This window comes from Aspergillus steynii, assembly GCF_002849105.1.
Source record: "Aspergillus steynii IBT 23096 chromosome Unknown P170scaffold_6, whole genome shotgun sequence".
NCBI lineage: Eukaryota > Fungi > Ascomycota > Eurotiomycetes > Eurotiales > Aspergillaceae > Aspergillus > Aspergillus steynii.
Window position 1 is genome coordinate 2266757 of NW_020194403.1, and position 13905 is coordinate 2280661.

At 53.0% G+C, this 13905-nt stretch overlaps 3 protein-coding genes across 3 annotated transcripts; 2 read left to right on the forward strand and 1 right to left on the reverse strand.

Moving 5' to 3' along the window:
* The first annotated feature begins 32 nt into the window (after positions 1 to 32).
* Positions 33 to 8704, forward strand: P170DRAFT_412586 (putative translational activator). Its single transcript, XM_024846939.1, has 8 exons — positions 33 to 196; positions 287 to 2352; positions 2416 to 7120; positions 7180 to 7371; positions 7428 to 7586; positions 7643 to 7724; positions 7786 to 7927; positions 7983 to 8704. The coding sequence occupies exons 1-8, from the start codon at positions 76 to 78 to the stop codon at positions 8535 to 8537; spliced, it is 8022 nt and encodes a 2673-aa protein (XP_024702365.1). The 5' UTR covers positions 33 to 75; the 3' UTR covers positions 8538 to 8704.
* Positions 8705 to 9461: 757 nt separating this feature from the next.
* P170DRAFT_438775 (60S ribosomal protein eL19) lies at positions 9462 to 10552 on the forward strand. Its single transcript, XM_024849682.1, has 3 exons — positions 9462 to 9654; positions 9823 to 9973; positions 10095 to 10552. The coding sequence occupies exons 1-3, from the start codon at positions 9467 to 9469 to the stop codon at positions 10236 to 10238; spliced, it is 483 nt and encodes a 160-aa protein (XP_024702366.1). The 5' UTR covers positions 9462 to 9466; the 3' UTR covers positions 10239 to 10552.
* A 1030-nt stretch (positions 10553 to 11582) lies between these two features.
* P170DRAFT_233473 (uncharacterized protein) lies at positions 11583 to 13461 on the reverse strand. Its single transcript, XM_024842911.1, has 2 exons — positions 13353 to 13461; positions 11583 to 13188 (listed from the first exon to the last, which is right to left on the reverse strand). The coding sequence occupies exon 2, from the start codon at positions 13090 to 13092 to the stop codon at positions 11692 to 11694; it is 1401 nt and encodes a 466-aa protein (XP_024702367.1). The 5' UTR covers positions 13093 to 13188; positions 13353 to 13461; the 3' UTR covers positions 11583 to 11691.
* Positions 13462 to 13905: the final 444 nt, after the last annotated feature.

The following is a 13905-nucleotide window of genomic DNA, read 5'->3' on the forward strand; positions in this document are numbered from 1 at the left end:
CCGAAAACTTTTATGACAACATCATCGACCGCAGGCCACAACTTCCCGCCGTCCCGACATGCTCCAGGCCCAATCATGGACGACTTTCCATGGGATCAAGTAAAGGCAGGGGACCTGGAGAGCCTGCATCTCGTTCTCTTCACGAGTTCGACCTCTCGCAGAACTCGTGCTCTCCAGGACCTGCACGATCGAATTGGTAAGAAATAGTGGCATGACCGCCGCCGTTGAGCCCCTCCCACGCCCTCGCATTCCCAGTCCCAGCGCTCACTTTTCGCTGTTTTCCCAGGCTCTGATCTACCGCAGCAAATCCGCGAGCCTCTCATCGAACTTCTCTTCAAGACCTATCCTCTCTACGTCGACCGTGCGTCCCGACAGGCCGTCCAGCTATGTCTCCGCTCGCTTCTGGTGGACCCCGTGTCGCCCGATCTTCTCAAGCTTCTCACCCAGAAGTTGCAGATTGAGTCGTCCAAGACCGGATTGGCTCCCAGCTCGGCCTTTGTGCTTCTCGAATGGTGTTCGATCCTGCTCCAGAACTTCAAATCCGATTCGGAGACGCCGCTTCCGGTCGTGTTGGACCTCATCGCCGTCGACGCCAAGGCTCTCGAAACCTGCCTCTCCGCCGGCCCCAAACCAGCCGTCAAGCAATCCGCGCTTAGAGTCACCCGACGCGCTCTGCGAGCCGTTTTCTCCTCGCCGACCCGAGGTGATGATGCCATCCGTCAATCCGTTCGTCGATTGACGAGCGATTCCACCGCGGGCCAGAAGAATGCGCCCTTCCTTGGGGTGATCTCCGGGGTCTGCGCCCGTCTGCCGGGAAAGAAGGCCGTACTGGAGGAGGAAAAGAAGGCGATCGTTGCGTTCTTCGTCAAGGAACTTGTCGGATCCAAGGCTGCTCCTCCGAACCACATCGCCGATTCCCTGTTCGATTTCTTCGTCGCATTCGTTTCCTATGAAGACGTGGTCTCCGAGATTATCCCGCCCTTGGAGAAGGCCATCCTGCGAGCCCCCGAGGTGGTTTTCAGCGGTCTCGTTCCGTCGCTCTGCTCTGCGCTCCCCGAAGACATTGACCTGTCGGAGGTTCTGCAATCCCGGCTCTTGAAACACCTTCTGGCTAGCATGAAGTCGAACAACCCGGCCATCAGACAAGGCGCGGTCCAGTCGTTCGAGTCGTTACTGTCTCGATCCAAGAACGAGGGATTGCTCCTCAAGATCGCGAGCGAGGTCATCGGTCCTCTGAAGACCCAAAAAATCACGAACCCCGAGCACCGTGCCGCATACGCCCAAGCACTCTCGGCTGCCCTCCCTTCGGTCAACCTTTCGAAGGATGTGGTCCAGGGCCTCGTTCCCGTGTTTGCGCGGGAGTCCAATGAGGCTGCACTGGAGCAAGAGATCAAAGCGTTCTGTACCCATCTGGCGGTTCTTGTCAAATCGAATGTTAAGGTCGCCGATGATGTCGTCAACACCATTGTCAAGGGAGCTGCAGAAAAGCGAATCCCCTTCCGCAAGCTGTGGCAGCTCAATGTTGGCGAGGTCTTCTGGCATGCCGATCCCACGAATCTAGTTAATCCTGAGGTTGCACCGCTCGTGACTAAATTCCTCAATAAGATGAAGGAATTGTTCACTGAAGTCTCTTCTAATCCCTTGCCATCGGCTCAGAGCGGCTCCTTGTCCTCAGCTTATGTCTTTCTGGCGCTTGCTGGGCATCTGGTTGCTGTGCAGGGCTTTGACGTGGCTTCCTGGGAAGCCGTAGTAACCCAATCGCTTGCGCTCAGTCCCAAGCCATCGTTCCTCTTGAACCCTAGAGCATACTCTAAGTTGACCGCGCAAGCTGAGGTCCAGTGGGTCGTCAGAACTCTTGCTGTTGTCTCATCGAGCTCGAAGTTCGAGGGTGCTGAAGATGCCGCTAAGGTTGCTTGGGGACAGGCATTTATCTTCGCTATCACTTTGCCTGGCCTTCACACAAACTTCCGCGAGAACTCCGCTCGTACACTATCGGAGGTTCACCTCAAGAACGTCGGGTTGATTAGCCGTGTCATAATAGATGCTCTGTGGGCCTGGATTCTTTCCTTTAGGACCGCTGAGAAAGAGTCCGCGCCAGTTTCCGCGGGCCCAGAAAGCGAACGGTTCCTTCATCTCGTTGCCAAGGCCCTCTGCCCCAGCGCATCCAGCGAGTCAGAGAAGGTGAACTCTGACCTCAAGGACCAGCTTGTCAAACTTCTCGTCCTTTGCCGGTCAGAGCTGATCCCCAATGTGTCATGGATTGCCCTGTGCCTGCGCACCGGAACAGACCCTGGGAACCTTGTTCGCGAGTTCCCGGAGGAATGCATGAAGCAATTGAATCAAATACAAGCGGTACGGTTTCGCCATCTCACTCTTCTTTCAGATGCCTATTTTGCTAAACTCCTTTGTGTACAGGATCCTGTTCAATCCAAAATCCCCAAAATCGATGATGCTACGTGGGCCGCCGCCGGAGACCTGGCATTCGTGGCTCCTGACACCATGGTTCCCCGCCTTGTTGCTCAGATCAAGGACGACTTGGATCCCTCTCGACTTTCTAAATTTACACCGACTGACGCGGCTATCGCCCGTACTCCTGAGGGCACCATGTTTGTCGATGTCTTGAGCACCAAGTCCAAGCAGCCTGCTTTTGACAAGAACACCAAGGACTACGATATCCTCAAGTGGGAGGAAGATCTGCGCTCGCAATTGGCTGCAAAGAAGGGTGAGAAACAGAAGAAGCTCACCGCAGACGAGCAGTCGAAGGTTAAGGCCCAACTCGCAAAGGAGTCTAAGATCCGCGAGGAGGTTCTTCAGGAGGTTAAGAGAATCGAAAGGGGTGCTGGTATCATTCACGGCCTCGCAGACGGCCCAGCCGTTGATGCGGATGGTTGGATCAATGCTGCCGTAAGCTCTTTGCTGTCCGTCTCTGAGGCCGGTGCTGGTCTATTCTCCGGCGATACCGTTTCCAAGGCATACGTCAAATGCTCCGAGAAGCTATCCACCCGATTGGGCCCATTGCGCACTTTTGTCGGTGTCGCTACCCTGCGAGCCCTGGGAAAAAGCAACCTTCCTGCAGAGATGGAAATAGAGCCTCTGGGACAACTCGTGACGAGGATTCTCTACCGGTTGCGTTTCGCTTCTGAACAACGGCCTTTTGATATCTCGTCTTTGGCCTACCTTCTGCCGCTGATCTTCGCCATCATTTCCCAAAACGGAGTTGATGAGCAGGATGCGGAGCAAGAGGGTGAACAAGTCCTGCTTGCTCTTGAGTTCTTGTCTTTCCATTCCGGCACGTTCGGTGATGAGCGCCTTCCTCGTGTTGCGGTGCTGGAGCACTTGCTCACCTCGATGCAGAAGTACACGCCTCATTACAAGCTGATCAAGGATACTCTGTTCGATCTGTGCAGATGTATCTCGCCAAACATTGTCAAAGAAGAGCTCGATGTTCTCCTCAAGGGTACCATCGTCTCCGACGCATCTGTTCGGACATCATTCTTGCAGGCTATCGACGCCGAGATCGATTTGACCGACCTCGATTTCTCCGAGCACATCTGGTTGGAGTGCCACGATCATGTGGAAGAGAATGCCGAACTTGCGGAAACCATTTGGGAAGATAATGCGCTGGAGGTTGATGACTCCACGTACGGAAAGATCATCCCGTACCTTAGCTCCAAGGACTCCCAGCTCCGAGGTGCTGCTGCCCGCGCGCTGGCACATGCCATTGAATCGAACCCTTCGGTGTTTGGCGATATTGTTTCCGAGCTGCAAGCTAAGTATGAAAGTGAGGCCCGGCCAAAGGCACCGGAGAAGGACGCCTACGGTTTGCCCAAGAAGATGGATATGACAGATCATTGGGAATTCCGCAGCGGCATTGCTCTTGCCTTCGGTGCCATGACCTCTGGATTTGAGGGCGAGCAGATCGTTTCTTTCCTCCGATTCTTGATTGAGAGGGGTCCTTTGATCGATCGCAGCGGTGTGGTCAGGGCTCAAATGGCCGAGAGTGGTCGGTCCGTCATTGCCGCGCGTGGCCAGAACAAGGTTGAAGAGTTAATGGTTCTTTTGGAGACTACATTGGAGACATCAGACAAGGGAAGTGAAACTTCCGACCTGCTGAACGAAGCTGTGGTTGTCTTGTACGGATCTATTGCCCAGCATCTCAAGGCAGACGATCCCCGGTTGCAGACCGTCATCCAAAGACTCCTTGCCACCCTTCCAACACCTTCGGAAAGTGTGCAGGCCGCTGTTTCTGCATGCCTGCCACCTCTTATTCGCCTTTCTGGCTCCCGAAGCGCAGGGTATGTCCAGGAAATGCTGGACGAGCTCTTGCAGTCGAAGAAGTATGCCACGCAACGTGGTGCTGCATACGGTCTTGCTGGTATTGTCAGTGGCAAGGGTATTTCCACTCTCCGCGAGTTCCAGGTCATGGCCCACCTTCGCGCAGCTGCGGACAACAAGAAGGAGCCTCACCAGAGACAGGGTACGCTGTTGGCTTACGAGCTTTTTGCAACTATCCTTGGGCGCATCTTTGAGCCCTATGTGATCCAGATTGTCCCGCAACTTCTGGCCGGCTTTGGTGATCCCAACGCCGACGTTCGTGACGCTTGTCTTGACGCCTCCAAGGCTTGTTTCGCCAATCTCAGTTCCTATGGTGTCAAGAAGATCCTTCCAACCCTTCTCGACGGTCTCGATGACACGCAATGGCGTAGTCAAAAGGGAGCCTGTGACCTCCTCGGAGCCATGGCCTATCTTGACCCGCAACAGCTGGCGGCAAGTCTGCCGGCCATTATTCCTCCGTTGACGGTTGTGCTCAATGATACCCATAAGGAAGTGCGCAATGCCGCCAACCGAAGTCTCCAAAGATTCGGTGAGGTCATTAGTAACCCTGAAGTGAAGAGCTTGGTCGGTGTGCTCTTGAAGGCTCTGAGTGACCCTACCAAATTCACAGACGAGGCTCTGGATTCTCTTATCAAGGTTTCCTTCGTTCATTATCTGGATGCTCCCTCTTTGGCGCTGGTTGTCCGTATCCTTGAGCGTGGTCTTGGAGACCGATCGACGACTAAGCGGAAATCGGCCCAGATTATCGGCAGTTTGGCTCATCTCAGTGAGCGCAAGGATCTCATCACGCATCTGCCAATTATCGTTTCCGGCCTGCAGCTGGCCATTGTCGATCCTGTTCCCACCACCCGTGCGACCGCGTCCAAGGCTCTTGGATCCCTGGTCGAGAAGCTTGGAGAAGACGCTCTTCCCGACCTCATTCCCAACCTTATGTCTACGCTCAAGTCGGATACCGGCGCAGGTGATCGACTGGGTTCTGCTCAAGCCCTTTCAGAAGTCTTGGCCGGATTGGGAACTACGAGACTCGAGGAGACCCTGCCTACGATCTTGCAGAATGTTTCCAGCTCGAAACCTGCTGTCCGTGAAGGTTTCATGACCCTCTTCATCTTCCTTCCGGCCTGCTTCGGAAACAGCTTCGCCACCTATCTCAACAAGATCATTCCCCCGATTCTTGCTGGTCTGGCTGATGACATCGAGTCTATCCGTGAGACCTCCCTTAGGGCAGGTCGTTTGCTGGTCAAGAACTTCTCTTCGAAGGCTATCGACTTGCTTCTTCCGGAGCTGGAGCGCGGTCTTGCGGACGACAGTTACCGTATCAGATTGAGTTCCGTCGAGCTGGTGGGTGATCTTCTCTTCAGCATCACGGGTATCACGGCCAAGGCCGATGACGAAGAAGAGGTTGAGGAAATTACCCAGGCCGGGCAATCCCTGCTCGAGGTTCTCGGAGAGGAGAGGAGAAACAAGGTCTTGTCTGCTCTGTTCATCTGTCGCTGCGATACTTCGGGTATGGTCAAGAGCGCAGCCATGGGTGTTTGGAAGTCCCTTGTTGCTTCTCCTAAGACGCTTAAGGACATGGTGGGCACTCTGTCTCAGCTCATCATCCGTCGCCTTGGCTCTTCGAACATGGAGCATAAGGTCATTGCCAGCAATGCTCTGGGTGATTTGATCAAGAAGGCCGGTGAATCCGTCCTCTCCACCTTGCTGCCTTCTCTCGAAGAGGGTCTGCGAACATCTCCCGATGTGGATGTCAGGCAGGGCATTTGTATTGCCCTCCGTGAACTCATCACTTCTGCATCCGTCGACGCTCTCGAGGACTATGAGAAGGTACTTATCTCCACTGTTCGCGTGGCTTTGGTGGACCATGATGAGGACGTCCGTGAGGCCGCAGCGGAGGCTTTCGACGTTTTGCAGCAGACCCTGGGCAAGAAGGCTGTCGACCAAGTGCTGCCTCATCTTCTGCTCCTGTTGAGAAACAATGAGGATGCTGAGCAGGCGCTGTCGGCGCTCCTGACGCTTCTCACCGAGCAGACTCGGGCGAATATCATCCTGCCCAACCTCATCCCCACTCTGCTCACTGCGCCCATCTCTTCCTTCAACGCCAAGGCTCTGGCCTCGTTGGCTGAAGTGGCCGGTTCCGCCATGACTCGCAGACTGCCAACGATCTTGAACTCGCTCATGGACAACATCATATCGACCACGGACGATACTCATCGCGAGGAACTGAGCAGTGCGTTCGACACCGTCTTGGTGTCTGTAGACGAGTTTGACGGTCTCAACGTGGTTATCAACGTTATGCTCACGCTCTTGAAGCATGATGATCACCGCCGTCGCGCCAATGCGGCCAACCACCTCAACAAGTTCTTTGCCGGTGCATCCATCGATTTCTCCAGATACTACCCCGACTTGATCCGCGTCCTGCTCATCTCGTTCGATGACAGCGACAAGGACGTCGTCAAGGCTGCCTGGACTGCTCTGAGCGGACTCACCTCTCACATGCGCAAGGAAGAAATGGAGGTGCTGGTTGTTCCTACGCGTCAAGTCCTGCGGGGAGTCGGTGTTCCGGGAGCGGACCTCCCTGGTTTCAGCCTGCCAAAGGGTATCACTGCTATCCTGCCCATCTTCTTGCAGGGTCTTCTCAACGGTACTGTCGACCAGCGTACGCAGGCAGCTCTCGCCATTGGCGACATTGTCGACCGTACTGCTGCGGCTTCCTTGAAGTTGTTCGTGACCCAGATTACTGGTCCTTTGATTCGTGTCGTATCCGAACGTTCGGTTGACATCAAGTGTAAGTTTCTCGTCTGTTTTGATGTTCTTTGTACAGTGTTAATGGTTGGTTATGTACAGGTGCAATTTTCCACACTCTCAACAAGCTTCTGGTGAAGATTCCGCTGGCCGTCAAGCCGTTCTTGCCCCAGCTTCAGCGAACATTTGCCCGTGGTCTGGCAGACTCGACAAGTGAGACCCTGCGCAACCGCGCAGCCAAGGGTCTTGGAATCTTGATCACGTTGACCCCGAGGGTCGATCCTCTGATTGCAGGTATGACGAGAATTTATTGCATTATGAAAGTCCAAGTATACTAAAGAGTGCCGCAGAACTTATCACGGGAACGAAGACCGCCGCCGACACCGGCGTGAAGAACGCCATGATGAAAGCCCTTCAGGAAGTTGTCGGCAAGGCTGGTGCTAATATGAGCGATGCTTCCAAGAACTCCATCCTCGCTCTTATTGACGACGATGCTAGCGACCAGACGGGTATGTTTCTCGGGTCCTATGATGGTATTCATAATCCTTTTCTGACTATTACACAGACGCTGTTGCCATTACCAATGCCAAATTGCTCGGAGCGCTTGTCAAGGTGCTTCCTGCGACCACGGCAGGACCTCTTATCAAGTACGTTGCCCTAATATTTTCGCCCTTACGTCGGTCTTTTTACTAATAGCCGATCTTTTAGGAGTCGTGTGCTTACAACGCACATGTCGCATGGCTCCGTCTTGGGACTGAACGCGCTGCTCGTCGAGTCTCCGCTGTCTCTGACGGAACAGTTCTCGTCGGAAACGCACTCGATTATTTGCCAGGGTGTCGCGCATAAGGATGTAAGTGACATCCCCTCGCTACAAGTATGGAAGTTCTTTTCGCTAATATTCGTAGCCCTTCATCGCCGACAACACTGTACTGGCTGCTGGAAAGTACTTGTTAGTGGAAGATGAACACCGCAACTTCGAAAGCACCAAGGCCATCTTCGAAGCCCTGGCTCCCTGCATTCAGCCAGGCACACCGTCCGACACTCGTCGCTTGGCCCTGGTGGTCCTCCGTACGGTCAGTCGACTCCACCCGGAGATGACTCGACCTCACCTGGCCCTGCTGGCCCCGCCCGTTTTCGCCAGCGTTCGCGACGTTGTGATCCCCGTCAAGCTGGCCGCGGAATCCGCCTTCCTGGCCATTTTCTCCGTCGTCGAGTCCGAGGGTGCCGTGTTTGATAAGTACATGGCGGGAGCTGGATCCGAACTCCCGCTGGGCCCGAAGCGCAGCATGTCGGACTACTTCAAGCGTGTTGCCCTGCGTCTCGGAGGACAAGCCCGGGAGCGCAAGGAGGCCGAAGGTGGACAAGGCGGACTGGGTCTCTCCAATGACGAGGTTGAGGATGAGAAGGAATTGTGGAGCATTGGAAAGGTGGATCTTGGGGAATCCTCTTTCGAGGAGTGATTGTAGTTTTTGTTACTCCAGCGTGCATGAGCTAGATCTATACCCCCTTTGTTCCATGAGAGGGAAGCATGTTTTGTTTTCGTTTTGTTTCTATTTCTTGTCTATATGTTGGATTGCAAAAAAGCCAAAAGTTTGTGATGAACAATGCATGATGCTATTTCTTCGTGATGATTGAGAGGTTCATTTATTTTAGAGTGTTATGGTCTGGTGACTTCTTGCCTGCGCAGTATGAGGGCCCAGGCAGGCTAAACTAGAAGGGGTAACGATATTGATCGAGAGCACGTGATGCATAGCCGGGGTCTACCGTCGAGGAAGGCCTGCGCTGAGGTTCAGAACAACAGAGCAGAGAGAAGTCTTCTAAGAAAGCCCTTGCGGTTGAATTGTCTTGATTGATCGAAGATCGACCTGCTCAAAATGATACTTTCTGTGAGCTGGGACAGTAATGCTTGTAGTTATGACGAAGGATGACTCATCCAGATGCATCGCCAAGCCCCCGGCCCGGGGCACAAGCCCTAAGGTGGAGCCGCTCGCTTAGCGACACAGTGGCTTAGCTAATCCGCCGCCCGAGTCTCAAACTCCTCAGCCGTAGGAATTCTCCCCGTCGACGAGTGCAACGAACATCATCCGCCAACGACCGTCGATACGCCGACTTCAAGATGTGAGTTTCATCTCCAGCCTCAGAATACCGTTCAGCCCGGGGAACTCCTGTCCTTCGATGGCTTCAGTTCCCATGTTCCGACCCTTCTCTCGCTCTCGTGGGGCTACGCCTGCCCTTATCTCCCCCCCATGCACGCATCCATCCCCAAGGATCTCCTGCTGACCGACGGGTTTTTTTCTGATCAAACAGGGTCAACCTTCGCACCCAGAAGCGCCTCGCCGCCTCCGTGGTGGGCTGCGGCAAGCGCAAGATCTGGCTCGACCCCAATGAGATGAACGAGATCTCCAACGCCAACTCTCGCCAGACCGTCCGCAAGCTTGTCAGCGATGGCCTCATCATCCGCAAGCCCGTCACCATGCACTCCCGCTCTCGCGCCCGTGAGCTCAACGCGGCCCGCAGAATCGGCAGACACCGCGGTCTGGGTAAGCGCAAGGGTACCAAGGAGGCCCGTATGCCCAGGTATGCACAACGACGCCCAGTTTTTTGTTCTTTTCGAGGATATGCGCAGTGGAGGAGAATGGAAGGATCGATTACATTTCCGACCGGGATATTCGAAATGGGGGAATTCTTGCGTACCATGTCGAAGGGAATCATAATGTGCTAATGGGTATCTTTTCTGGAATTTAGCGAGATCCTGTGGATGCGCCGCATGCGTGTCCTCCGTCGTCTGCTCGTCCGCTACCGTGCCTCCGGCAAGATCGACAAGCACCTTTACCACGAGCTCTACCACCTGAGCAAGGGTAACACCTTCAAGCACAAGCGTGCTCTCATCGAGCACGTAAGTTTCGCCTCCGTCTTTGCTTTGTGGCTCGGTCCACATACCTGAAACCTGCACGGTCACCACGTGCACTTGATGATGAAGATCTGTCGGACTAACCTATTTTCTTTCCACGCAACAGATCCAGAAGGCCAAGGCCGAGAGAACCCGTGAGCGTGCTCTCAAGGAGGAGATGGACGCCAAGCGTGCCCGCAACAAGGCTCTCCGTGAGAGACGCGCTGAGCGCCAGGAGGCCAAGCGCAACGCTCTCGCCGAGGGAGAGTAAATTTCCTTTGTTGACGTTTGACGGCGGTGCGGAGGTTGAAGCAGGGAAGGAACTTGGGGCAACTCGATCAGGCAACGGAAACTCGGTCGACCGATTTCCTTTCCTGCTTTGGCTCGATGGTTTGATTCATCCGGGACGGGTCTTTTTTTGTGTCATATGGAGAATCTGGATCGGGGAAAGGGTTCGTTCGGGAAAAGAGCAGGAGGCAACGTGCAAAAAGCGTTTCCTCTCTTTGGCTTTTTTCTCTCCTCGGATGGATAATACCAACTTCTGAGAGATGAAAAAGTGAGGGTGCCCAGCAAAAGGAAAAGAAAAATATCCCCATCCTATTAAATCAAAACAAATGGCATGGCGCTTTGTGTGATACGAAATCTCGAAATTTTTTTTTATTTCATTTCCATCCTCTTCCTTGATCTCCCTTTTGCCCTCAATATCAGTCTCGTCCTTTTTCCTCCGTCTCCCGACTCGATGTTTCTACCTATACTTTCCCTGGTTTTCTGCCCTCGCTCTTATTTTGCTCTCCCGATATATCTCCGTCACCGCTGTCCATGTTCTAAATCCTAATGTCGTAACGTCTCTGGAATCATCACTCTTGTCTCTGTCTTCTATAACTTATCGATATCGTATACCGTATGATTGCGACTGAGGTGAATGTCAAGTTGCAGTGCGAATTAATTTTGTGCCTTGGTCTGGATTGGTTCGACATAATTGATGCTCAATCTGTGTTTTTAGACCGGAACAATGAGGTATTTGCTAGGCTTTTGTGCGGTTTAAATATATTTTGGTTCGTCGATCTTCAGAGGCTAATACTTCATGATGGTTATATATATTTTGGTGGATGAATCAGTAAGTGGACATTGTATATGGTTTATTGCCGAGAATATATATAATATGTGTATAGGATATGAGAGTGTTTTGGATAAGGGAACAACAAAATCATAGCGGATTCGAGAACAGTAGAAGCCGGATATCAATACGGGAATTATTTATTATATTCGACGAAAGCTGACTGGAGGTGAAAATCAATTCGAGTGGGTGATATTTGATATTAATAAATCTTAATACAGCCCGCCAAAGAAACGGCCCTTCCATCAAATGGGAATAAGTGAGACAAAGTACTGATACATTATTCATACAGAAAAAGCACGCCTCGTCTCCAAATGCAACCATATCGTGACAAGCTAGAATACAGAACAGGATTAAAAGCAGAAAGGCATAGAAGGTATGCCGTACCATGCGTCTCTCATATCATGCGCCATATTTTTAATGCATTGGGTTGGTGTTGTGTCTGAGTTTCCTGCGTTTCGCAGGATTTTCATTCATGGCTCATGTGTTCATATCACATCACATATCTTCGTTGATCAGAGACCTCGGTTTGAAGACGAGCAACGAAAAGAAGTTGCTCGCTTCGGGATTCATAAACAGCAACACGCTGTGTCTCCGTGCCTCTCGATTATACCTGGGCCCGGGTGATAGTGGCAGCACTATTTCGGTCCATCACTCTGGCGGGAATCTCCAGATCAAATGGATCGCTGCGCGTGCTGCTTCGCGCCACCGATTCAGTTGGCGAGCAGAGACCTAGTTCGGCCGCCGACGCGCCGTAGCTGAATCGCCGCAGGCTGCTACCGGAGCTGCTACGCCCCGGGAGGAAGATAGTGCTGCCTAGGCTGCGATCGCTACCGTACATCGACCCTTCGTCACGCACGAAAGGAATTCCAGGACGTCGATGACTTTCCGAAGAGGCGAAGGATAAAGGAAGGGATGCGGGTCGTCGAGGGAAGCTGGGTCGTCCCGTATGCTGAGGGTCGTCGAGGAACGGGTATCGGACAGTGTTTCGTATGTGATAGGCGTTTTCTCGCATCGTCGGCGAGATTTCAGCTGGGTTGGAGTAAGGACTGGAGTGATGACTTGGTTGTTGCTGATTGGGATCATGATGATCCTCGTAGTTGGGCATTAGTGGTGCATTAGGTATGTAATTGTACATTGAACGGGTTGAAGAAGTGTCGGACACTTTCGAGGCATTGGACCGATACTCGTGGTATAATCCAGCCCCGGAGTCTGGTGACTTTCGGCCATTGTGTAGTGGCTTTTCACTGCCTCCGACACTCTGGCCGCCTTTTGTTTTCCGTCGGTTACGAAGGATGAGAAAACATATCAGAATTGCGAGGACGAGAAAGGCCGCCGCACCCAGAGCGCTACCTAGGATGGTACGCAGCGAGGCACTGCCCTTGTTGTCCTCGGACGAGGCTGGAGGTTCTCGAAGCGAATGAGTCTGGGAAGGAACACTTCCAGTGGTTGTTGAGACTAATGTAAAGGATGTTGTGGAATTGATCGTAGGTATAGGTGTATGCACAGGTATTGTCGGGCTATATGAAGGGCTGGAGAAATTCGGTGTTACACGCGACGGTAGTGCTGTGACCTCATAGGCTGCATCGTGCGAAGAGGACAAAATTTTTGTGTTTACTTCATCCTCGGTGCTTGGGAGAGAATTGGCGGGTGCAACCGACGGTATGTTTGGAACAGCTGTAGTGGTCGTAACAGCCGTTGGCGTCGTCGTAGCGGCGACCACCGGTGCCACATCCGCTGTCTGTGACGTCTGCGAAGCAGTTGTTTCCACAGCTGGTGGCGGTACTTTTATCTCTTGTGTACTTGGAGTGTCAAGGCTGTTGAATAAAGGCTCTACCCGTTGTGTGGGAGCCAGGGTCTCATCCGCAGCATCAGATGCCGTTGAAGTCAGGGAAGAAGTTAGGGCTGACAAGGAGGTGGTTGAGGGTACTGCCACGGCTGATTTTTTGTGGATTTTGGTACATCGTAGCCCGTGATGAAAGATCGCCGCAGGGCTCGACATTGACATGTCGCCTGGCCCGACAGGAGGCCTTGAACGCGCCAAATGGCGTAGCTAAATCGGGGAAGGGAGCAGACAGACAAAGCTGCAATGCATAAAGGAGAACTAAGGGGGTATAAGAGTAAGTACCACGAGGCGTTTGCGAGGTAAACCGGGGCGCCCAAACGCCGAGTCGACCGGATAATGAAGGAATGACTGTGAAAAGGGATTAAGGAACGAAAAAGAAATGATAGGCCTTCACAATATGATCAAAGAAGGGAAATGCGAACATGCTAGTTCATTCTGATTGTTTTTTCTTCTCTAGGAGGGGCAGACATCAGACTAAGCCATGACAACAGGCGTCTGAGGCGTTTTTGGCCCACGTCGACTGTGCCGTTTCAGGAACAGATGGTGAGGCAGAAATGGCACAAGCGTGGGATTCTATCACGTTGGCCAGTAAGTATATATTGACAGGCAGGTGAAGAAGACAGGGATGAGAGCCGGCCCAAAAAGATAAAATCAAAACAAAACAAAACAATGGTAGAGAACTCGAGGACGATGGGTAATTAGAGGGGAGATAGCGGAAAAAGGGCAAATTTGCTGGTCATCCAGTCAGGGCGCTTAGGGACCAATGCGGAGAGACGAACTGGTGGCCATCATTCGGTGGAAGCTGAAGCAGGGGATGAACGACTTCAGGACTCGACGAACCCATCGGGGGGTGATATGAAACAAAACCCATCAAGGAGACCCAATCCCTTGTGCAGAACAGCCTGCGACAATGGGCGGTGTTAGTTTCTTGCATGGAGAAAGGGAAGCCCCTTTGGCCCCTCGCGCCCCCATCCG

Bases quoted from the DNA above. Each gene is read 5' to 3' on its own strand.
- P170DRAFT_412586 (XM_024846939.1), top strand. From the start codon at position 76: ATGGACGACTTTCCATGGGATCAAGTAAAGGCAGGGGACCTGGAGAGC. The intron at 7,121-7,179 runs GTAAGTTTCTCG...GGTTATGTACAG, and splicing joins ACGTTCGGTTGACATCAAGT to GTGCAATTTTCCACACTCTC. The intron at 7,928-7,982 runs GTAAGTGACATC...TAATATTCGTAG, and splicing joins AGGGTGTCGCGCATAAGGAT to CCCTTCATCGCCGACAACAC.
- P170DRAFT_438775 (XM_024849682.1), top strand. From the start codon at position 9,467: ATGAACGAGATCTCCAACGCCAACTCTCGCCAGACCGTCCGCAAGCTT. The intron at 9,655-9,822 runs GTATGCACAACG...TCTGGAATTTAG, and splicing joins AAGGAGGCCCGTATGCCCAG to CGAGATCCTGTGGATGCGCC. The intron at 9,974-10,094 runs GTAAGTTTCGCC...TCCACGCAACAG, and splicing joins AGCGTGCTCTCATCGAGCAC to ATCCAGAAGGCCAAGGCCGA.
- P170DRAFT_233473 (XM_024842911.1), bottom strand. From the start codon at position 13,092: ATGTCAATGTCGAGCCCTGCGGCGATCTTTCATCACGGGCTACGATGT.